At 40.9% G+C, this 26,390-nt stretch overlaps 1 protein-coding gene across 1 annotated transcript in view; it reads left to right on the top strand.

Annotated features, from left to right (window-relative positions):
• Positions 1 to 26,390, top strand: part of LOC126455948 (NALCN channel auxiliary factor 1) — a 169,272-nt gene that overhangs the window by 87,076 nt on the left and 55,806 nt on the right. Inside the window, exon 3 of the mRNA XM_050091704.1 lies at positions 13,413 to 13,523. Coding sequence (XP_049947661.1) covers positions 13,413 to 13,523 — 111 coding nt within the window. The remainder of the gene's footprint in view (positions 1 to 13,412; positions 13,524 to 26,390) is intronic.

Genomic DNA, 26,390 nt, shown 5'->3' with positions numbered 1-26,390 from the left:
CAGACCACTCTAGCACGATTTTGGTCTTGTGATATGAATAATTATCCTTCTGGAAGGCGCCATCGTCGTCGTGGTAGATATCAAGCGTGAAGTGATGCAGGTGCTCCACAATAATCTTCACATAGTCCACTGCCTCTTGGTGTTTTCGATTACTTTTACAGATCCCATGGATGCCCCGGTGAATGACTCCCATCGCATAATACTGCGCTCTCCGTGGCGTGGGGCGTATTTCGAGCAACCGTTCACCTGGATCATAACCTATCCAGATGTACCATCGACTTGGGAAAGCAAAAAACTTCATACGACCAGGCGATACGTTTCTATAGATCCATGGTCTAACCTCAATGATCCCGTGGCCGCCGCCATCGTAGTTGAAGATATACCGCTGCAGAGACCCACAGTGAACAAAATCTGTAGAATTGTGTGCTCCGAAACACATGTTCTTTCGCCTGTATTTTACTCTATTGTCAGATGTGCCACAGATCGCCAGCCACTTCCTCAACAGAGCGGAGAAACCGCAGACTGCGTTTTGCCATGTGATCGCAACGTCCATCACCCTGTCGACTACTCGTGGATCCACCGCCCTTCAAGTGCGCAGCTCGTGTTCTAGTGGCTAGCGTTGCTGCCTCTAAATCACGGGGTCCCGGGTTCGATTCCCCTTCCGGGTTGGGGAGTTTCTCTGCCCAGGGACTGGGTGTTTGTGTTGTCTTCAACATTTCATCATCATTCGTGAAAGTTGCCAGATTGGACTGTGTAAAGATTGGGAATTTGTACGGGCGATGATAACCGCGCAGTTGAGCGCCTCACAAACCAAACATCATCCTCACCACTCTTCAACGACTTTTCACAGGTGCTAACGACAGGAGCAGGCGACAAGCCGACCACCATCGCATTTTGCTAGATGGTTGTTTCTTGGCACGAAGGCATAGGGATTGGCCCTTTGCCAAAGTCACTGTCAGCGGATTTCCCCGTTGCAGTACGTATCTTCCCTAGAATGGTCGCCCATTCGTGTCTTCTCCGCTTACATAATTTCCTTAACACCTCACATGCTCGCAACATCACCAGGCAGCATTCAGTCTTGCAGGCAAACAGTGATGACAATATTTTGGCTCGTCAGTATATAAAGACACCGAAATATCTGCAGGTAGTTTCACAAGTGTGGAATAGGTACGAGCGATAAAGTTTATCGAAGGGCTCCGCCGTTTTCTTTTAGCTCCTTGAGTGGTGTGCTCTTTTCTGTATTACGAAAACTGCGCTGAAGACGTGGGCCTCAAAATAAACTAAATATTAACTACCTAACTTTATTTTTTCGAAATAATAATTAAAGCCTTCTAACCCTCGTTGTGGGCCATGACACCGTAGTCAGAAGCATTCTGACATTTACCTGAAGCCATTTTGGGGGGGGGGGGGGGGGGGGGGGAACCAAAATTACAGTCTTTATCCTCCCAATTAAAAGGTCAATCTGTTTAAAACAGTGCGGCTTTACTCTCTTTGTCCTTATGGCGCTACATTGTTTTGTTTCCTAAACGAGTATTCACGCAAAGAAGTTACTTAATAACATAACAACTAGTGCTACACTAATAATTAATGTCTCGATTCCAATCACTGCACACACAACTCAAACGTTATTCCATTACGTAACACTACATCCTTTATCAGCTGTCATCACGACCATGACGACGATATCTTCTTTCCAGTTTTTGTTCCGTAACTTCCTATTTGCTTGCCTGAACAATTAAATCAGCATTTTCAGATAATAAATTAAATGTAAGCCTCAGGAAGAGAACAAAACGTTAGTATTATTCATTGCAGAGTTTTCCAGAATAAATGCTTTATTGTGCGAAAGTGTCTTGTGAAATGACAGTTTTGTTAATGTTACTTACTTCTGAAACATCCTTTGGCCACCCATATTCTCTGTTATGTAATTAATTCTTAATTATGTACTGTGTATTGCTTAACATATACTTTCAACTACCTTTTCAAATAAGTTTCCTTTTGTATCACTTTAATCTACCTTGGCAATTTACTTTACAATTTTATTCAGACACACTGACTTGTGTTTTGTATTTATTCTCTCTTGGTAAATATGAGTTGTTCCATGCTCATGAACAGATCATTCGTTAGGTTATTATTCATGTGCATAGGTCACTGTTAAATATACTCACAGGTATACTTACAGGCAACAATGTTTTGATCAGCTGTTTAAGTGAGCCTGATTACAATTTTCAATTATTATTCTTCCAACCCTTTTTGTAGTTTGAAAACTGTTCATATTTTATGTATTTCAGACTCAGAAAATTATTCTATCCCCAAGAATTGATTGTAGCCTATGTACGAGCAATATTGTATTAGAAGGCTCTGGCTTTTACACACTGATGACAGGACTTTAAGAGCATTCCTTCTACAAATTTATTTGTGTTTTCACACCACTTCAATTGAGAATGAATGCTCATTGCAACAAATTTTGTGCTTTTTATGCAGTTTATAGAGATAGAATCTGCTTTTTACGTAACACAATCATTTTTGTCGTTTAATATAAGATTCATGGCTCCTGTTTTGTCTATATTCAATATACGTTTATTACATTTTGCCCAGTTGTAAATTTCCATGCTGGTTTCATTGTCTTTCTCTGCCAGGAATATCCTTGTTTTCTCAGTTATTTCAAGTTCGCTATCACCTACAAATAGACATTCTTCCCCTTTACTAACATTGCTGGGAAAGTTATTGGTGCACAATGTGATATGTAAAAGTTCCTGAAATTTGAATTTTGCGTGCAAATTAGAAGGGAAATAATGCTGATTCGAGACTAAATGTAGGACACAAGTGCCCTGGAGTGTCCATTTCCTTCCAGCCATGCTCGTCAGCAAAAATTCTATCTCAGCAGAAAAATTATATCTCTTCAGCAAAGCACACACAAACACACACACACACACACACACACACACACACACACACACACACACACAATTATAGAGCTTGCAGTAATATCTCAACACTTTAGTACAGCATTCATTTTTTCAATTCCATCTTAAGCCATGTCACCTCTGCCCATTTGTATTTTATTCCTTGCAAATCTGCTAATCAGAGAGCTTCCTATCTCACGGATGGGCAAGAACATGATCTCATTCTCGTCTAGTGCTCATGGTAATTGCTGAAAGTGTCTATACTTAGTTTGACTGCACACAGACAACTCGTTACTCTGAGAGCTATAATGTGATATAATATAGACAATGCAAGAAAGATATGGAATATTGGTCTGTTGTGGAAGCTGAAACAAAATGATACGTATGGATCAAAAGCAAAACTCAATCTCTAAGCAGGTCAACATAACTGCGCAGATCAATCGTTTTAACGTCGGTGTACATAGCATTCGCTATTAAATATGAGAAAGAGTATGAACCATACTCACAATAAATATTTTAAAAACAACGTTCACTAATACGCTTTTATTCATTAATCAGAATTACAAAGCTAAGGAACATGAGTTTTGCATCAACTACTATTTTGCAAAACTTGAATATGTGAAAGAAAGTCAACAGCTGTTTTATGGTGCCAATGCACAGTACGACACAGAGTTACAACTCGTTACAAAAATATCACCTACAGATGACAGCTCTTGTCAGTGAGTTTCCTTCTATGTGCGTACTACACTTGGAGGGGGCACAATGGAGTCCCAACAAAAACATTTCTACATCCAAATTCAAATTCTCTGCATTATCTATCAAAAATAAGTAAGCACACATACACACACATACACACACACACACACACACACGCACACTCACGATGGTTATGCCAAGTGTCAACCCACTGGCAAAACATCCATAAAAAGTGTTCCATAAAACAGGACTGTGGTTTCTCGAATTAAGTGCTCCAATTCTTTTTCCATGCCTTCATTGTTCTGTAGTGATTCTAAAGACTTCTGTCCAAAAATAGCATGCCCAGTTGACACTTGTTTGTTCATTTAAGGACTAAATGAGGCTATGTACAAAAACGAACATGCCCAAGCCAATAACAGCACAATACCCATCTTGACCACATTACTACGCTAAGCAGGCAAGCAATGACAGTTGACGCAAACAAATAGGCAGTCTGAATTTCAATTCTGTAGTTGCAAGATAGTGGAACAGTGGAGTTAACAAGTAAATTACACTTGACATCTAACACATGACAGTGGACTCTCAAATGAATTGCCACAATGCTATTTCGGTGTCTAAATTGTCTTTAATATTGTAATTTCGATCTCAAGTGTATATATGGCTATGTAATTGGTGTACACAATCATCTAATGATTTTAGAAGTTTTTCAGTTGTGCTTCGCCTCACTTTGCACCATTTTAGGGTGAGTGGAACAAGATAATGCACCATGTTCTACACTAGAAAAAATAGTCGATGATCTTGTTAGTACGAATTTTTTTTATCCTTGATGCACCTATCATAACTAGTTTATCCACTGATGTTACATTTTCCCGATACTTTAACACAACAAACCATACTGAAAATGAGGCACGATGAGCTGTTTAATGTGTCCTATCATGTAAACAACATATTTTCACAACAACAACGATAACTTCATAATACTCAAAATATGGAATGTAAACACACGTAACTGGAAAAACACAATGAATAACAAGGGTCCACGCAAATAAGAAAGTTAGATATCTCGAAAATACTATCTTTACACCACAACAAAATTATTTATCAAATATGTAATGATTTAAACTGCAAAACACATACAGACTGCGTATCATAATACGCAAGACTAATTACATATCTCTGATTGTGAGCATAAATTCGATCTTTACACCTAAATAGAATTATCTACATTATTTATCAAAAATACATAAAGACCTAAATATTACAAAATTGCACAACTGGCTCAAATAACAGCACGCAGTTTAAGCTGCACTTCTTGGTGAGGCTAGTTGAAGCTATGTACCATGCTTTAAACAATCCAAAATGTTTTAATTGGAAAATACATGTAGCATTACTAATAATCTAAACTAGGACTTAAACTGCACTTACCGATGAGAATGATTTGTTCTTTGAACTGAAGTAATGAATGTTTTTCCTATGTCTAAATTGCTTTTATTATTGATCAAAAGCGTATTTTAGTTTGACTAGAGCCGATATGAAAGTTAATCATATATTATAGTTACCATCAACTTAGGGTATTAACTTCATCTTGCGGCACAAAATGTTTGTAATCTTGTTCTGATAACTCGAAATTATCTTGTAGCATGGCGGAAATTATATGAAACTTTGATGACCTAGCATACCTAGCAGTAGTAATACATGTACAAACAGGTAAGAATTTGCTTTCAACTACCAAATTTCAACTACTTTTCAAAGTCAACCAAATATTTGATGATCCATTCCTAGGATATTTATCGTATCCTTATGCTATCACAGTAGAAACTACAATGTTAATCACGCAAGGCAGTGATTTTTTTAAATGAACAGTCGATATCGCAATAATATTTCTTTATTAACGAGTTTTGTTTTATGTACAAGCCCTCTTCAGATTTTTTTGACCCCTCTGGCTGGTGCTGACGGCTCCTCGGATTTTTCGTGATACCACTATCGTACAATTGTTTTGCCATAGGGGGGCAAAAAATTCTGAAGATTGCTTGTAGAGCCAAAACCGGTTAATAAAGATATATTATTGCGATCTCGACTGTTCATTTTTAAATATAGAATCAGGTCGCTGCTCTCTGTGGACTACATTGTCAAAATTTGCCGGCCGCGGTGGTCTCGCGGTTCTAGGCGCGCAGTCCGGAACAGTGGGACTGCTACGGTCGCAGGTTCGAATCCTGCCTCGGGCATGGATGTGTGTGATGTCCTTAGGTTAGTTAGCTTTAAGTAGTTCTAAGTTCTAGGGGACTGATAACCACAGCAGTTGAGTCCCATAGTGCTCAGAGCCATTTGAACCATTTTTGTCAAAATTTATGAAGACAGTGATTGTTGACACCAACAAATATCCATTCAGAACAGAAATAGTATACTACTACTACTATCTGACAGTGCATCTCCCATAACTTGGAAAGTTGGTGTCAGGATCTCAAACAGTATTCTAAAAAAAAGAAGCTAATGGTATGTGGACTATAACTTGCCAGTGTGTGTCAGCTACTAAACCTTAGAACCATACTGGAACACCAGAAGTTGACTGTGTATTACCGTAACATTGCAGTGGGTTTCAATTACTGGACCACAAATGGTATTCTGGGTTACAGATAAGAATAAAAAAAATTGTAACAAAGTTTCCCCATACATCACCATGCAACAAAAAAGTTGTAACAAATCGTCCCATGTTACAACAAAATTGCAACAAATTACTGTATGCAAAAAACGTTTCTCAACCTCTGTTGGTAATGCAAATTTACGCTAACTTGAATTATGACATGTGGAGAAACCTTTTGTTAAACTGACACATTTTACATCATTAGGAAGTGTCGTATTCATGACCTGTGGAATATGTATAATCTAAATATAATCTAATGTAATCTGTTGCACAGTGCAGAATATATGACACGTCATCCAATACATCACCATTTTGCAGCAGAACTATAGAAAATCGCCTCATACGTCGTCATGTTGAAGCGTAGCTGTAACAAATTACCACTTAGGTCACCACTGTCACACCACATGGTAACAAATTGTCTGTCATACATCAAAAATTCTAACCAATTAACACATATATCGCTATTTTTAACAAAACTGTAAAAATTGCCCTATTCACTACCAGTGGGTGCCAGCTACTGTACCTCCAATAGTATCAAAGCATCACACAAAATTATAATAAATTGTCCCACACTACAAAAGTGTTACATAAAATTGTAAGAAATGTCACCTAACAAACTTACCTCCTTGGGCTTGGTAATCTGATGTACAGGCAATGACTGTTTTGATGAAGTTGCTCAGTGAGTTTGGGAATGATACCTTTTATTTATCTTTCCTCTGTAATTCATAGACCAACTTCTGTCTTCTCAAGAAAGCTGGATCCTTTACATTGGTAGGCATTCTGAAAAACCTGACGCAGTATGGGTGAAGAAGCTAGCGTAACTATGCTGTACATCTCTGTGCACTGTCACTTAAACAACACAGCTCGCTCTGCTACCACAAGTGTTGCATTTACTAGGGCCATAGGATAAGAAAGGTTTGAAACGATTGTTTGAGTCAAAGCTACATTAACACATCGCACTTGTATTACATTCTAAAAATTTTAGCAAATTTACAGCCTGTGCTCCATACAACAATTTCTCTCAAAATTCACACATGATCCACACAATTTGGAAATTAACATGGCTGAACCATGATAATTATTCAGTATAGGAACTCAGGAGAAAACAAACTTTCAGTATTGCTCAAATAACTGAACCTAACAATTACTTACTTTGAAACCTAACAGATCTACAGAAATTAAAATTACTTAAATTACCTAAAGGCCACAAGAATGCAAGATTGTACCTTCAGCTGAAACACTACGAGGATAACAGTAAGCTGTACAGATAGTTTCAGACTTTACTTAATGGGAAATGGAGATGTATTCTGTAAAGTGTCATGTAGTCTCCACTGTACAATAGCATAAATTGGCATTGTCAGCAGAAGAAGACTTTTTACATTGTGCATTTTGATACAGTTTTGCTGTTACTAACAATGTTTGGAGCAATTTGGTATAATTCTGCTGTAATTCGTTATAATTATGTGCAATAGTGGTAATGTATGGGATAATATGCTACAGTTTTGTAGTAATATAGCAATGTATGGAGTGAAGTGTCCTGTGTTCTCCATTGTCCAAAGGTATAAGTTAGCATTATCCTCATCAGAAGATAACAAGCATTACCTACTGCAAGAGAAAATTAATACCCTAGGAAGATATCATAAAATGTTCGGTTGCAATTGGAAAGTGGATGAAATTGACTAATTGAAAAGCATTGACAAACCACAACTTGCTAAGTAATCACTTTTTCTTGTTGCAACAAATCTTGGAACAAGTGCCAACAAGATTAGTCGGTGGTATATGGAGAAATTTTGTTACAGTTTCATGCAGCAACCTATCTGAATATGAATTGCTGCTATTTGACATGCTAGCTCATGAAAGTTTCATGTAGTTTCCACTGTGTGACAACATAATTTAGAGTTTTCAGCAGAAGGTGATAAATGTCTTGTGCTGCAAAATGAAGCTAATACACTAACAAGTTGGTCACTTTAATATTGGCTGAATTTGGTATTGGTTTTGGCCAAGCTAAAATGAGCTTTCGACAAATACGGAAGGCAGTTTAGGTATGGGAGTAACGTTGTTTACTTTGGCACAGAGAACAAACTGTACAATTTAATCTGTAAGTTAGATCAGTAGAAGTGTCACATGTGTTTTGCTATGCCAAGGAAATTTTTTTATATATTTTGAAAAATATTACAGACAGTTTTTGCTCCTTTCAAGTGGAGTACAAAAATCATACTAAGCTCACTGAGAAGTGCAGTTCTACCTATAAGATAAACTAGTGGTGCTCTTATGTGGGCCACGTTTATCTCTTTGTAATGCTACAGAAAGTTCGGATATGGTAGAGAAGCTACCTGTGTAGTACACTTAGAATCTTTACATATTTTGATAAGTAATACAGATAATTTTACTAACGTGCAAATATCGAATTTATTATTTATTTATTTACGGCATATTTGGCCTGACCAGATTACAGCCATAAGGTCCTCTTTCACATTTGACCTGAACAACACATCCCAGAGATATTACAGAATGGCCATTGATGTTGTGTTCGTTCTAAGATTCCTAACATGTGCGCAATAGTGCCAGCTGCTTCATATGCCTCCAGAGAAAGAAATACAGACACGTGAAGTCAGCTGACGTGTGTCGCCAGGTCACAGGATCACATCCGCCGATCCATGGATTCTCGAAGGTGGCTCTGAGATGATTCATCACAGCAGTGGTGAAACTGACTTGCGACCCACTGTGCTGGAAATACATTCTTTGTCTAATATTCAGAGGTACATCCGCCAGCAGTTCTGACAACACACTTTCATGTCCATTGACGCGAAATAGGAGAATGTATGGTGCAATCAACCTGTCATTGAGAATGCGGACCCACGTAGTAACACCGAATCGCTATTGATGCTTTGTAATGAATCGGTGTGTTTCCAAGGAGCCCTCAGAGTCAACCATCAGTACACATTCGCCGTCAGCGACACCGACACAAGAGTTTATGTCAGCGCCGCAACAAAATATTCTGTATGCTTTCAAGCTGACTTCAGAGACATATAGTACTTGTTGAAACATATTTGTTTTGATATTCTTTATCTCCTGTATTAATATGAACGAAAATTTGGGAACACCCTGTACGTACTTTGCAATCATTTACAAAAAATATACAACAATATTCAGGAACGCTACTGCTTCCAAAATGATTCGCTGACGAACACCTGTATTAATGAGTTGCTGTTCTGATAAGTGTTCTACCAAAATTTTAGCCTTGTATGAGGTTTGTGTTAGCTCTACTAATTGTGCCCAATCTGCTAGATATGTTCAGGACGAGTCACTAGCTAACCTCTTATTATTGATTAAATTATTTGGTGTAATACACTCTAAGACAAAAAAGACGGTGCACCACGAAAAAATTATTCCGAACGGGACGAAAATCGATATATGTGATATATATGTACAGACAAACACATGATTACAATTTCAGAACAACTGGACGATTTAATGAGGAGAAGGGGTTTCACAAATTTAGAATGTCAGTAAGGCGTTGGTCCATCTCTGGCCCTTATGGAAGCAGTTATTCGGCTTGGCAGTAATTAATAGAAGTTTTGGATATCCTCCTAAGGAGCATCGTACCAAATTCCGTCCAACTGGCGCTTAAGATCGTCAAAATCACGAGCTGGAGCTGGTTGGAGTGCCCTGCTCACAATGTTCCAAATGTTCTCAATAGTGGAAAGATCCGGTGACTTTGTCGGCCACGGTAGGATTTGGTGAGCACGAAGACAGGCAGCAGAAACCCTCGCCGTGTGCGGGCGCGCATTATGTTGCTGAAATGTAAGCCCAAGGTGGCTTGCCATGAAGGGCAACAAAACAGTTCGTAGAATATCCTCGACATATTGCTGCCCTGCAGAGATGTCGTGGATGACAACCAAAGGTATCCTGCTATTAAATGAATTGGCACCCCAGACCATTACGCTTGGTTGTTGGCCATATGGCTGGCTACAGTCAGGTTGGTATCCCAGTGCTGTCTGGAATGTCTCCAGACACGTTTCCGTTGGTCATCGGGGCTCATTTCGAAGCGGCACTCATCACTGAAGACAATTATACTCCAGTCAGTGATGTTCCATCCAGAAGATGTGTCTGGAGGGCAGTCAGGCTGGTGGAATACCAGCCTGAGTGTCAACCGCCATACAGCCCGATAACCAGCAATGATGGTCTGGGAGGGTGGGGGTGGTGCATTTAATTCCATAGTAGGATTCCTTTGGCTGTCTTTCGTGGGACAGCGTTACGTCAACTATATTCTACGGCCTGTTTCAAGGCAAGCCATCGTTGGCTTATATTTCAATAAGATATTACTCGCCCACACAGGGCGAAAGTTTCTAGTGTTCGTGTTTGTGGTTTCCAAATCCTACCACGGCCAGCAAGCTATCTGATCTCCCCCCTCGAGAACATCTGAAGCATTTTGACGATTTGGATCGATATAGCTGAGGGTGACATCAACACTGCTATGGATCAATGCCAAGCCGAATAACTGCTTGTATAAGGGCCAGAGGTGCACCAACTTGTGACAGACTTGTTGATTTTGCGGCGGCGCGGTTCCTGCCGTCTCTTTACGACGGACCTGCATCTACCTGTGAACATTGTCTCAGCATATCATCAGTAGGGAAGCAGAGTGAAACCTACTGCACTTCGACGTGAACCAGGCTGCAATTAAAGCCACTAATCTACGTTTCGGGAGAAAGTTTTCACACAAAATGAAAAGTTGGAAATTTTGTCCTCAATTAATATATTCTGAAACTTAGGTGAACAAGTATCGCTGCCAAGCCCGTGCTAGTTTTAACACAGTCACTCACAATCCCTTTCACTCACGTTAGCAAGTTTATGGTGTTGCATCTCCCGAAAACGTAATAGCTACAAAAATACTGATTGTTTTTGACTGGTAATGCTTGCTAAATATTAAGTCTGTCGGTACCAAATGCAGTCACAGTTTTTCTACAGACCTGCTCAATACGCCACGCGGAATTGATGTCTTTTCCCATCACAAAATTCACTTAAAAATTCCGAAATTTCTACACGCCCTTCGGAATAAGTATGCCGTCACTTCACCACACTTTTGATGTATGAAACACTGCTAGATCCGGCAAATTATCATTTCCATCGGAACTACTACTACACACGTTCGAACTGCTTCATGGCTAGGCTCCCACTCTTCTTTGGAATACTCCAAACTTTCTCTACCAGCAGAGGAAGGCGCACGAAGAATACTGCTTTACTATTGGTCAGTTTACTCAACAGCCAATAGGAAAACAACATTCTCCCGCGTCAATCCGCGCTTTTCACCAATGACCAATTGCAAAATAGTAAACCTAACGACTGCAATTTTTAGTGACGTAATTATCTAATATACTGAAGTTTTGCTTATGCATAAAGTTATTTACTATTGTTATTTATACCTGAATTAACTTCCCCTTTACCATAAACTTACTTTACAAATCTATTCTACAAAAATCTCCGCCGGCCGGAGTGGCCGTGCGGTTCTAGGCGCTACAGTCTGGAACCGAGCGACCGCTACGGTCGCAGGGTCGAGTCCTGCCTCGGGCATGGATGTGTGTGATGTCCTTAGGTTAGTTAGGTTTAAGTAGTTCTAAGTTCTAGGAGACTGATGACCTTAGAAGTTAAGTCGCATAGTGCTCAGAGCCAAAAATCCCCTTTGTCCATATTCACACTTCTTCGAAATGTTCCCACACTAAATGCTGCTTCATAACTCGTTAAACAATTATCTTCATACTAACCCTAAGCGACACTCACGCATCATTCATACTGCTAAAACACATTTATAACATTTTAAATACACAAAAAGACATAACAACACTTTATGAAAATACTAGAACAGTTTCCACGAGACCGCTACAGTCGCAGGTTCGAATCCTGCCTCGGGCATGGATGTGTGTGATGTCCTTAGGTTAGTTAGGTTTGACTAGTTCTAAGTTCTAGGGGACTAATGACCTCAGAAGTTGAGTCCCATAGTACTCAGAGCCATTTGAACCATTTGAACTAGAACAGTTTATGAAAAACATTCTATTACTTTAGTGCACTCTAGTGGGCACAATCGAAACTAAAATCACAGTCCCTCTATCCAATATTGTCCTTCTATCGACTGATACATAAACTACGTGCGCGTCCAGTCCCGCATCACCATCTGTCACGCTGGCTGGTGTGGCCGAGCTGTTCTAGGCGCTTCAGTCTGGAATCCCGCGACCGCTACGGTCGCAGGTTCGAATCCTGCCTCGGGCATGGATGTGTGTGATGTCCTTAGGTTAGTTAGGTTTAAGTAGTTCTAAGTCTAGGGGACTGATGACCTGAGATATTAAATCCCATAGTGCTCAGAGCCATTTGAACCATCTGTCACTATACAGCTCTGACACACATCTCCCACTTAACCGCCTCAAAGGCAGGATCGGTATACGGCGGTACGCCTCAATTTGTGAAACTCTTTCTCGTGGGAAAATCATTCAGTATTTCTGAAATTGTACTCATATGTTTGATAATCACATCTTTCGATTTCCGTCCCGTTCGAATATTTTCTTCGTGGTGCGCCGTTTTTTGTGCACATCTTTACACTTGTCCGACGTCGAACCTTCGTGTTTTTGTTGTTGTGGTCTTCAGTCCAGAGACTGGTTTGTAGCAGCTCTCCATGCTACTCTATCCTGTGCAAGCTTCTTCATCTCCCAGTACTTACTGCAACTTACATCCTTCTGAATCTGTTTAGTGTATTCATCTCTTGGTCTCCCTCTACGAATTTTACCCTCCACGTTGCCCTCCATTACTAAATTGGTGATCCCTTGATGCCTCAGAACATGTCCTACCAACCGATCCCTTGTTCTGGTCAAGTTGTGCCACAAACTCCTCTTCTCCCCAATTCTATTCAATACCTCCTCATTAGTCATGTGATCTACCAATCTAATCTTCAGCATTCTTTGTAGCACCACATTTCGAAAGCTTCTATTCTCTTCTTGTCTAAACTATTTATCATCCACGTTTCACTTCCATACATGGCTACACTCCATACAAATACTTTCAGAAACGACTTCCTGACACTTAAATCTATACTCGATGTTAACAAATGTTTCTTCTTCAGAAACGCTTTCGTTGCCATTCCCGTGTAGACCCGCGGAATTTCATGGAGCGTTTGCCTGTTGCAGATACCAACATCCCGGAGACGGGGGAGCAGCGCGAGCGGTCGCTGTTCGCGGACGAGCCGGCGGGCGAGTGCTGCTTCCGGCCGTGCGAGGGCGGCGGCGGCGGCGGCGGGGGCGGCGTCTGCCTGAGCGCCGGCTGCGAGGGCGGGTCCCCGCGGCCGGCGCCCGCCGCCCACGCCGCCCCCTGCGCGCCCTCCGCCTCCGGCGCATCCTCCACCCCCGCGGGGCCCGGCCCGCCGCCGCCGCCGCCCGTCTTCTCGGCGTGCCCCGCCTCCACCGTCGCCGCCTCCACGACTGCCGCCGCCGCCGCCGCCGTCGCCGTGCGCCGTCGGCGCTGCGCCTGTTGGACAGTTCTCCTGCTGCCCGTGTCTTTAGACAGAACAGCAAAGACCTCATTTATCACCTTGTTGTTATATATAATAACCATTTTAGTCGAACAGACAGTGTTTGTTTTCGGTTACACGTAGCGAAAGGAAGAAACAAGAAGAAATAATAATAATAATTATAATTATAATAATAACATGAAACTGCGTGGACGAAAATATAAACATGAGAAGATATTTTTATTTTTAAGTTACGTTTTAAGAAAACAGGGAAATACGTTGAAAAGTGTCACTTAATAATATTGATATATATATGAAAAGGGAAAAAAGAACCTGCATCACCTGTTGGAAGATTTATTTCTGTTGGATGTTCTGATTTTAAGAATATTTTTACACGTGAATGTGATAATTCGTTTGTTATAAAGGGAAAAAAAAGTTCGGCACCGCGCCCGGTGCCGCCGACCAACGCACTCAGCATGCAGTCAGCATTTGGAACTACTTTAAGCGAGAAATTTCTAGAACGCTCGAGGCCGGTTCGCAGCACGCCCGCCTCGCCCAGCACGCAGAGCCGGACCGCTCCGACGTAGGCGCGAGGTTTAAAGGTGCTACTCGAAAGGAGGGAAATATCTTGCCACGGAGGCGAACGAGCCGACTCCCCGCTATCTGTCTGTATTTCAGACAGCGGAGCGACCTCTCTTTTCGCTCGTTTGCTGTCGGAAGATAATCGTCGAATGTAAAGCGTTTCGCCGCGCGAGGGGAGGGCTCTGTTGCGAAGTGCTGTAGTGAAGGCCGCGGGCCGGCTCTGCGCGCCGCGGACGGACGCGGGGCGAGTCCCGGCTTCGAACCCCTGCGACCGCTGGAGCTGCAGCCGCAGAAGCGCACTGTTTGCTTTTCCGTTCTGTACTACGCCACACCCGGCCTGAGCGCTGGAGGAGGGAGTGGAGCCGGTCACTATACAGTATAGGTCCGCTATTCCTGTTTGTGCGAGAGGTAGGATTCCTTGGCAGAGAAGAATGCGCGCAAAGGAGTGAATGAGATCAGCAAGGCCCCTAAGACCTATTTTTCTAATCATAAGAGCGATTGTTTTAGAATGTGAAGAAATTTGATATGTATATAATTTATTACCATATAGACGTAAATGTTTATTTATTTTTGTGATATCACTAGTCGTTATGAAGAAAATGAGAGAAAGAGAGAGTTATATATATATAAAATATCCTGTAAATACTAGACATTATTATACATAGCTCGTGAGAAGTAAGGGGTGTCTCTAACGGTTAGAAGAAGCTAACTACGAGACTCAGTAGATGTTTGAAGCCTACACGAGGCCTAGCACCCCTTTCTCGCCCGAGGCTACTTGTTGTTGTATTGTTGACACGAGAGACGCCGTCTGCTATTGCTTTTGGCAGCTGCTTCGCCCCAGTTCCCCTGTACCCCTTCCCCCTCCCTAGGCCGCTATGAACCAGCCGTGATGACGACATGACTACTCCGCGGGCGTCGTCCCTGCGCACGCGAAACCCCACGTAGCATTTCGTCACATTCTAAAACAAGACACCAAAAGAAGAGAACGAAGTCGAAGGAAAACGGGGAAAACTAGGTGAACACCGCTTTATTTTTCGGTTGTATAGGAACGGTGATGCAGAATCTGATTACTGTTACAGTTAGATGCTCGTTCAGTAAGAAGCATTCATTTATATTTCTAGTTTATTTGTTTACGATGAAAACAAATTTTAATATCGTGATCGGAAAGAGGATAGGAAAAACGTCTGATACGTGTTCCGTTTTTACGAGTGAGAACATAGAGACAGCCGAGTTGTATAGCTAAATTGGTGTGCGAGATTGCGAAAAATTGTACCGACATCTTTGAAACAAAATTGGTTTTCACACTGAAAGTAAACAATCTCTTTTTTAAGAAAATAATTACTATCAACTCTGAATGCATATTCGTGCAGTTAAGAAACAATAAATCTGTAGTGGATTCCATTCCTAACCTGACCCCCTTTTCAACCGTCGCATTAGATTTAGGAATAAAGTTCAGAAATCCTCGAGTTCGTTAGCGTTTGAAGAAAAAAAAAAACCACCATATCAAAGACTGTTTTTGAGACACTTGTTGCAGTAAAATATCCACATGTTAACTCAGTTAGACTAAAACTTAAGCACTGTATCGCAATAAGTAAGATTCCATCTCAGAAACGCCACAGATTTGAAAGTCATTTGTCAGTCATCTCAAGAATATGTTTCTCCCAATTGACTCAAAATTCCATTTCATTTACTCATCACACTGACCTTCACAAATAGTTTCTCACGAATCGAATCTTTGGAATAGTTACAGGAGACAGACGCACGTGGATATTTTGGAATGGTTAAGGTAAAAACGGTCATTAGCCACACATACAAAATTAATGCGTACCGTGTCAGTATAGATTAACAACTAATTCCTTTTGCTAAATTACTCATCTTCCGTAGAATTTACGTGAAAGAATCAATTTAAGATAGGTATCTCATTTTAAGCCAATATCGAAAAAATAAGATTTTGGATCATTGTTAAGAAGAAGATCCTTTCAACTCTTTTGAGAACAAGTGGCGATACTTTTAAAGCCCTCTCTTAGGACAAAGTGCGAAATAGTCGTCAATGAACTTTTAAAAAAAAGTACCGTAGCATTCAGTGGCGTGGCAAAGAGGTTAACAAAGATCAGACCGCAGTGAAAGCTTCAAATCAGTTTCTGCAGATACATGCCTGTATTGGAACGGCTGCCCTAGCATTCTGCCGCTACGTCGTAGCTCGTCAGTTAAGAATTGTGTTTCTTGCATCCACAGAAATCAGAGGCAGAGATTCAGAACGAAATGGTACTCCATGAGTTTGTGCTCGAACGACTAAGATTGTCACTCCTACGCGATGATTGTCAGCTGTAGAAGCATACATATGCTTAATATTTAAGCTATCCCAGTCGGTATCCCTGGCTTGATATGTGTGCCACGAGGTCTGTTTCGTCGCACATTTCAGCGATTGGGGGACACAGAAAGCAGTAGCGTCCGTCCGATTAGCTCCCTACGCAGCTGATGCAAACAAGTACACCTCCGCCGCTCGTAAGATATTACGTTACTGTAATCGAAAAGACACACGAAACATTCGCTGACGCGCCCTCCCTGAAGTGGTTACACAGATACAGTCTGAACGTGTGTCAGATGCCTAGGGATTGTTTACGTAGTGTAACCTACAGGAAGTTAGCGTACTGAGCAATTCCAATGGGATTAGTGTGTGAATTACAATCAAGATTGTTTAGCGAAATTTCTACTTTTTGCAGTATTGCGGATTGCAAAAAATGCCATCAAAAGTTTTTACTTCTCCTAGGCTGAAGTTGCTGATAGTTTAGGGCAGATACGGAGAGCAAGTTTCTTGAAGTGTGTTAGTTTAAAAATGTTTCCTTCGCTCACGAATAGAACTAATGTGGGTAGTAGATCTGTAGAGAGTAACAGCAAGAGGAGCCCTTTCAGGAGATCCATAAAGTGAAGTTTTTGTCTTTCCATTACAGTATTTCAACGGCTCAGTCTTTTTTCCCGTTGTTCTCTCGACCACAGACATTTAATTACTATTTATGTGACGATAACATTTAGTTAACTTCCAATATCATTTCGTCACTGACAGGTCCTTAGTAATATGACAATAGTCTCAGCTAGTTAGATAAGACTGTAGCGTTACAATACGAATAGCTATTTTCACGCAACGAAGGAAAGCATAAACAGTAGGAAATACCAGTCACTCAGCAATAAGAATACAGATCTGTTGCCTTCCGCAGCATTTTCTCTTCGTTTATTCCATTTGTCGTGAAATTTAGGCTCGATTTGTCGTATAAATTTGCGGAAGACATGCTAACGAACCCGCAGAAGAGTGCCGCCTTATAACTCCTGTATGCGAATCGCCGCACACACGTCAAGCCAGGACTGTGACGTAGGAACATCTCAGTACACGCCGCCAACACTTGCAGCGCGCTCGTTTCCACGGTCAGACCTGATTTCGAGCTGGATTTTTACTGTCCTCTTCTGTTTCTCATTTCCGGAGCATTAGACATCACGGCAAGGTGTGAGAATTTTAAGCCTGTTGGCACTGAGGGCACTGTACTTCAGCCAGTCGAAGGCCCCTCAGCTTCCATCCCTTACTTATTGTTTCCACATAGTTCGTCCAGTCTCTTCAGTTTACATTACTCTGTATGTTAACAAACCTACTTAAATGACATCTAGGAAAATAATTTTCATTAGATACTACACAGAAACTGCCATGTATAATTGTGAAAAGAGCGATAAGGTCATGTCAAACAAGTTGGAATGTAAATAAAAATATATATATGAGCTATAGGAATGTTCCTTTTTTACGAAGTTGTAGATCAACATGTAAATTTGTTTTATATAAAATTTATAACAAAGAAATTTTCCACGGTTAGCTTGGCGAACTGGAATTGTGTGGAATGCCCTGTGGCTCAGCATCGGCAAATTTCCGACCTCTGTGACAGATGTGCGGAAATTTGTGTTTTTATGTTACTCTGAATGTTGATGTGAAATAAAAAAAAAGAGTCCCACTATGGATTTTAAAGAAGAATTGTTTTCCACCTGACATGCAGAAATATGCGTTGGCACTCGCATATTCTAGTAAACTGCATTCAAGTTGGCTCGTATGCTCTATTCTCCGTTCCACTGTGAATTCACTGTTGATTGCAAAAGTCTGTATGTTATCGTCGAAGCGGGACTACTCTAGTTTTAACATAGCTGCACCACGTTGAGATATATGTTTCCCCCCCTTTTTTTATTATTTCTCCCTTAACTTGCATTAAATGCTGGCTTTTGAAATACTTTTCTTTTAAATGGTGTTTCATTAATCATTGCTGTCACTTCAGCCTTAAGTTAATTCAGTGGGCTAATAGCCACTTTCTCATACGCTCACATTCAGTTACTATTTATGTAATTCAGTTGGTCGATTCTAACGTCAAGTAACAGTTAAATTTGCAAAATGCGAGTAGTATTTTCAGTAGGTACCGTACCAATTTATGTGTAGTCCTCAACACACTATGAAAATAAGTCGCAGAAGTATGATGCAAATAACAATGGAATCAAAACATCAAATTTTTCAGCAGCAGATATATGTATATATTAAAGCAATAAGCTCCAATGTGCCTAAAACAGCCTTTTCAGCCAATGCGCGTGCTAGTTGAGTAGCAGAGTAGTCCGCTACATGTCCCTCTGTTTTTATGTGTAGTGTGTAAATAAACGTAAGATATCAGGAATACGCTGAAAGCAGAAAAAAATAAAGAAAAAAAGAAGACGAAATATTAAGATAGTGCCTTCTCTGTTATAGCAAAAGAACTCCATTTTCTTACTGTTAGTTTCTTGAATCAATAGTACAAAGGAAATAACTTCCAGGAGGGAAGTGAATTGAGGAAAGATGGGCCGACCTGGTGACGTCACGGGCAAGGGTTAGGCGTTGGGTAGGACGGTCTGTGTTGAGGCCCAAGTTCGCGATCCGGGCGTGCCGCGTTGTCCGCCGCAACTTGAATTTTCGTCAGCACTTGCTGTACACACCGAGGTGCCGTTCATTAGCAGCCCTGGCAAAAAATAGGTGAAACCCACACAAGAAACTCACACCATTTGCGAGACTCTCTCAGTGTATGCAACAGACGACACGTTTTCGCGCCAAGGTGATTCCATTTTTATTGACAGTATTTTGGCGATCTGACCAGGTGACTTTATTAGGTGTAGCTTCCTGGTTCGAGTCTAGGCATGCACTCCAATCGAGATAATTGAAAGGCAAGCATATTTAAGAGCCAAATTATCACTTACAATAAAGTCGAACTGCGAATAACTAAGTGGCGCAGTGCCAGGCAGATCTTGCTGCGTGTATGGTTCCGCCTTCGAGTCTTTTGGCGACTCTTGGCTTTCGCAATCCATGTTGTTCCTTATATCACTTACCAGCAACCCCTGTTGCACAAAAAAAACGCCACTTCCCTGACTTAAAGCGTTGCTCGTTACCCTGTGCTATTCTTCGTGGATTGCTATCGAACTATTCGTGCCAAATTTATTGCAGTTCTCAAAAACCAGAATTTGGTGCATTTACTGAGAACCGCTACTTCTGTAGCTACTTCTAAAGTATTCATGATCTTAAGGTGTCTCCCATTCAGCATAAATTTATGTAAACTATTACGGAATACAAGTTTCACAGTTGCAAATAACAGTGATTTTAGACAGGTATAAGATCATATTAATGTGACAGCAAAACACTTTTTTTTTTTTAAATTTTTACCACTTAGGTCATTGGAAGAAAACGAAGTGGTTTTGTACGTGGTATCTCTAGGGTTTACATTAATAGTGCTTTTTCCATGTTTCCTTTGTAAGAACAGTATTACAGAATTCTGACTGTACACATCAAGCAATCAACATTTTTCTCTCTACAGCTGGCGACAAGTGCTGACACTGTTTTCAACCTACCGTTCTGTTGATGAATAGCGGAAGTTTCTCGGCAAAGCGTTATTCACTCTGCTACCATACTGCCATATCTGAAAAAAAATTCTAGAGTTGGCCAAATAAGGTGTAAATGGAAACACTTTATCATTTATAACGCTATGTCCAATGTGTGGTAACACAGCTCTCCAGATTCCATTGGGTTGTGTTAGGGTAGGATGGGGGGCTACCCGTTTTCAGAACTACGCCAACAACAAGATGACGTCTTTATGCCCCCTCAAACTCATCTGCCAACAAAATAATTTCGAACTTCCACTTTGTCGGGGGATCAAAGGCTACAGCCGACACGCACGGAGTACAGCAGGAGCGATGGCCAAGTTGAGACAACGCACTTGCCACTGGCGTACACAGCTGCGCGCGGAAACGCGATTGCGCCCGGGTTTCGCGTTCACAGTGGAAGCAGAGAATAGTTGTAAGCCACCCTCAGCGTGGATGAAGAATGTGGAGTCAGTCGACTGCATACGCACAATAGAGTTAAGTGTATGTGGGCCGTGTGGCGAGCCGCAGCTGGCTCCTCGCACGCCAAGTCTCTCTGTAATTTATAACTTGTGTCACGAAATAAAAAAAACTAACAAAAAGTGTTAGCTAATGTTACCTATAATGCTAGCTCGTAAGCATGCTGATTGTCTGATTAACTGGCCTCAAGACATTTGTCTGGTCAAATCACCAAGAGTCTATGCATTAAAACATGTTTCAGTAAAAATGCTCATCGGGTAGTTTATTTTCAGATGTTTGGTACTCTAATTCAGATCTGTTAACACAGATGTTGCATCCCCTCTTAGTGTCTGCAATTGTGAAATGTTGCTGAGGCTACTGGAATCTGGTGAACTGGAAAGAAAAATGTTTCCGCACAACAGTTTTAATGTAAATTATTTTACAGACTAAATTTTGAACCTGTTACTCGCTGCTGATAACGGTGCAGTACCAGAACATCGAGTTATCGGAGAAGGTGAGTATCTACACCGCCCACCTTGCCGAGGCTGTAAGTGTACCCAGTAAGTAAATTACATAATCTAAGAAAGTCAAAGTATCATGGCAGTAAACTGTACTGCTCGGTCTCGTGGTGTGACCAGCTGTGACTGAAGGCTAGTGTTGATGCTCGGAAATGACGATCACATCATTCACATAGAGACATAGCAGTTTTTGAAATATCAGAAAAATCAGGCGCCTCGTGGGCTATGCACTAACGGCAGGAAGTACCCTACTTCTAGCTGTAAAGCCAAATAAAAATGGTTTTAAAATACAGAAATACGTCTATTCAGCCACCCATCAATGTAATTAATCTGTAAAACTGTTAGTTTGCGCAAAATGAATGTTTGAAGGTTAACGAATGTATATACTACCGGAACTCAAGTTACTGAAAAACAATTACGTGTGACAAGAGTCATAAATGAGATGTTATTTGGCAAAATACTAAACATTTGATCAAAACTCTATCTGTAATATACGTATGTGAGTATTTTCAGGATCTCTCCTCAATCAAACGTGGCACAGAAACAGCAGGCCTTTTGAGTATTAGCACTGTGGGGCTTAGAACCTCCTAGATGCAATAGTAGCAGACACAACAATCAAGAACGCTACCGTGCACAGCAGGCATGTTGCGTGGGAAAAGTACCGATGCACCCAATCAACCTGGTTCACAGGGCAGCTACTTGTAAGGGGCAAGAAACAGTTTTCCAGCCCCGACAAGCAGGGTGCCCTGCATGAAAGTAGGAGTAGTATGGCCCTGCTTTATCGACCTGCTTTGCATTGCAGTCTGTGCGTCAGGGTAAAGCCCCTGACGTTTAGCCTGCTCTGCACGATGGGCATCTTCTGGAACTAGTACAAGCCTGCCTTATTGAATTGTATTGCACAGGCTACGAGTGTAGCTGTGAACAGGATAAGATGTATAGAGGAGGGAATAAACAGAGCAAGTGACAGAAAAGAGAAGTGGGACAAAAGTGGGAGATGTATGAGGCAAGAGGAAGGCGTAGAGAGGGATAGTGGGCAGGTCTAAAGGGAAGAGGGGAAGGTAGAAAAGGGAAGAGATACGGGTAGTATGCGAGGGGAGGAAGATAAGGTTAGAGAGAGGGGATGGAGGAAATGGACAAAGAGAGGGGGAGGCGGAGATGAAGAGACAGAGAAACAAGGGTGGAGAAGATAGACAGGTAGATGTGGGTGGTTGGGGTGGGCAGACAGAGGGAGGATGAGGTGGAGACAGAGAGAGGAAGAGGAGGAGATGTGTTCAATGAACGTGTCGAAACGATCGCAGGCGAAGCTGCAGGGAAAAGACTGGTATGTTAACACATGTAGTACAGACACAGTCATTTTTCCCAAAGTAAAAGTTGCCTTCCTTATTCTACCTCGAAGAGCAAGTGTGGAGCACTAGTGAAGTGAGGTAAGACACAGTAGAGTGGAACAGCTAGTACCCAATATCTGAATAGTGTGGTCACTGTGGCTTTCAATTCCGGACTACTGCAGAGGGGGTACACCGAAAATTTCATATCTCGTCCAGACGTTACCCTTGTCAAGTGTATATACTATTCCATTTACCTTTGTTTTAATCGCTCAATTGAAATTCCACATTTGCACCCGACGTCGAGAAAGGGAAGAACGTACGACAACACACCAGCTCGTGTTAGAGAAATACGGCTCAGTTGTTACAAACAAATTTTTAGATTTTTGGCGTAATAACTCTTGTGAATCTACCGGTCATATTGTCTGTTACATGGTATTGATTCTTCAGCAACTTGTATTTCTGTAGTCTTTAAATTCGTTAACCTGCAGTCATCGATTTTCCACAAATAAAGACTTATACATACAAATCTCCTTTATGGGTGATTGAACAGACACTTCTCCGTATTTTTAAATAATTTTTATCCGTTTTCAGCAGTTCAAGCTGGGGAACTTCCCTCGTATTACCTTTCCCAGGCTGATGATTGCCTAACTCCAAAGATGCAATCTGTACATGTTATTTGCGCAGTCTTTTCAGAATAATTTGTGGCAATAGTACTAACGCATATAAACTGTAGGTAGTGTGCAATTACTTTATGAACTGTGGATAAACTGTGGGTATGATGTGCTGTCAACAACAAACACGAGCGGAGACTATATACACTTTACTGAAATGCAATCTTCGTACAGCAATTGCTACAGGTTAATAATGTAACATTTGGAGCTCAGTAACAACACTGTTGCCTAGACCCAAATGAAGAGTTTTCTTCCTCCACTGCAATGAATTCCGACGGCATGAGAGTACAGAATTTCGACTATTACAAATTTTTGTATGCAATGTTTACCATGAGAAAAAATCACATATTGTCCCTTATTTATAACAAGAAGTTCTGCTCTCCAGTAACAGTAACAAGTGGCAAGAAGTACATAAGCTGCCTCGCTGTTCACCATGTTACGGTGCTCCAAACTAGTAGGTGTAACACCACCATACACACAGCACCATCAGAGACATGTCATCTCGGTAATATCCATTCTGTGATCCAAAGCCCGGATACACACTATGGTTCTATTTTAGAAAAGCTTACTGACTGCAGTTCTCTCTTTATGATAGATGATGAAACTTTGACGGTTGACTCCATTTCAGTTACTAGTGTTTTACCGAAACAGATCGTTCTCTCATGCATTTATTTTAGGAAAAGTACCGTTCATTTTATTGCTGTCATTTTAATTAGCCTGTAAATTGTATTTGAATAGTTAATAACAGTTATTGGTAATATAAAAAGAACTGGAGAAGAATTTCGTCTTCTACAAGACACCATTTTTAGTTTTGCTGTTACGCAGACATGTTTCAGCATCTTATGCACTGTCGTCAGTGGGATTTTTATTTATTTTCTATTTCACATGACGTTGTTAGTTGTGTATGCTCGTAGCTGTATATCTACCATATATTCTACAGCTCTTCACGGGAAGATAAGAAAACAACAATCAAGTGATGATTACTGATGATACAGGTACAGAAATATAATTTTGTTGCTTTACAAATAGGCACTGCTGTTAGATTGTCACTCAAGCGCTCTTAATTTCTTTAAAAGGCTTTATATGGCCGGAACGAACCACGTTGATTATAAAAGTTCATCTAATTCAGGAATATCAACAGAAATTTGTCCAAGAGGGCAAAATTCTAAAATTTCAGTCTTTGATATAACTTATTTGGTGGGTTTGACTACTTGTCGTGTCTCAAGAACTAAATTTCAGGAGACAAAAACAAATTACCTGAAAGAAGTGGTATCTGCACACTCAATATTTCTTTAGGCAGCTTGTTTTGAGACCTAAAAGGTAAGAATATTCCATTAGGGCATGCGAAGTACATCACTTTTATTACAATGATTATAGATGCTCTCTTTTTTAGTTCATCATTCCAAATTATGTATGTAGATATGATTAAAACTAGCGTATCCACCAAATCAGGAAATGAAGCTAGAAAACAACCACAAAAGATTTTAATACATATGCCAACAACATTCGGTTGCTACTAAAAATTAAAAATATGAAATCGGAAAAATAAACAGGTCCACAAAAATCCTGTTAGATACCAGCGAAAATAAACAACGACAAAAACTACCATGAATTAATACTCCTCAAAGTGAAAATACAGGAAATGAACTTTAATAATCCCTTACCCAACTTTTACCCCAACTATTAAACTTGTTTGCCTACATGTGATCTTGTTAACAAATTTCTTGGATGCCTTTTATTTTTTTTAAATTTTGGCTACCATAATTAAAGCCGAACCAAACACGCCTTAGTAGCTACATTTTTTCAGTTGGTTTTTGATCTACATCTACATTTACATCTACGTACATACTCCTCAAACCAACGTGTAGCCGGTCGCGGTGACCGAGCGGTTCTGGGCGCTTCAGTCTGGAACCGCGCTGCTGCTACTGTCGCAGATTCGAATCCTGCCTCGGGCATGGAGATGTGTGATGTCCTTAGGTTAGTTAGGTTTAAGTTGTTCTAAGTTTTAGATGTGTGATGTCCTTAGGTTAGTTAGGTTTAAGTTGTTCTAAGTTTTAGGGGACTGATGACTTCAGATGTTGAGTCCCATAGTGCTCAGAGCCATTTGAACCATTTGAACCAACGTGTAGTGCTTGGCGGAGGGTAGCCCGTATCACTGCTAGTGACTTCCTTTCCTGTTCCACTCGCAAATAGAGCGATGGAAAAATGGCTGTCTATGTGTCTCCATACCCTAATCTCTCTAATCTTATCCTCATGTACCTTACGCGAAATATACGTTGGTGGCAATAGAACCTTTCTGGAGTTAGCTTCAAATGCCGGGTCTCTACTTTATCTCAGTAGTGCTTCTCTAAAAGAGTCTTAATTCCAGTGATTCTCATTTGAGTTCCGGAAGCATCTCCATAATACTTGCGTGTTGTGCAAACATACCGCTAACAAATCTAGCAGCCCGCCTCTGAATTGCTTCGATATATTCCTTTGATCCGATTTAGTGCAGATCCCAAACACTTGAACAGTACTAAACAATGAGTTACAGAAGTGTCGTTTACAGACGAACCACACTTCCCTAAAATTCTCCCAGCAACAAAATCGATCATTCACGTTCCCTATTAGTCCTTACATGCTCATTCCATTTCATATTGTTTTGCAACGTTACGCGTAGATATTTAGTGGATGTGACTATGTCAGGCAGCATGTTACTAATTCTGTACTAGAACATTATGGGTTTGTTTTCCTTACTCATGTGCATTAACTTGCATTTTTCTACATTTGCAGCTAGCTGCCATTCATCACATCAACTTCAAATTTTGTCAGTGTTATCTTATATCCTGCTACAGTAACTCAACGATTACATCTTTCCATATTCTACAGCATCATCAGCAAACAGCCACAGACTGCTGGTTACCCTATCCGTCAGATCATTTATGCGTATAGAAAGTAACAGCTGTCCTATCATACTTCCCTGGGGGCACTCCTGACGATACCGTTGTCCCTGATGAACACCCGCCGGCGAGGACAACAAACTGGATTCTGTTGCTTAACAAGTCTTCGAGCCACTTACATATCTGGAAACCTATTCCGTATGCTTCTAGCTTCGTTCTGTAGACCCTTACCAGTCTTCACCTCCCAGTTTGACACTCTACAGCACAGCATGCCGATTTGCTAAGTGTATGTGCTTCCCTTGTATAGATGAAGAACGTTCTAC

This window comes from Schistocerca serialis, chromosome 2 (genome assembly GCF_023864345.2).
Source record: "Schistocerca serialis cubense isolate TAMUIC-IGC-003099 chromosome 2, iqSchSeri2.2, whole genome shotgun sequence".
Taxonomy (NCBI): Eukaryota; Metazoa; Arthropoda; class Insecta; order Orthoptera; family Acrididae; genus Schistocerca; species Schistocerca serialis.
The sequence above is the reverse complement of the archived record's forward strand: the minus strand, read 5'-3'. Positions and strand labels throughout refer to the sequence as shown.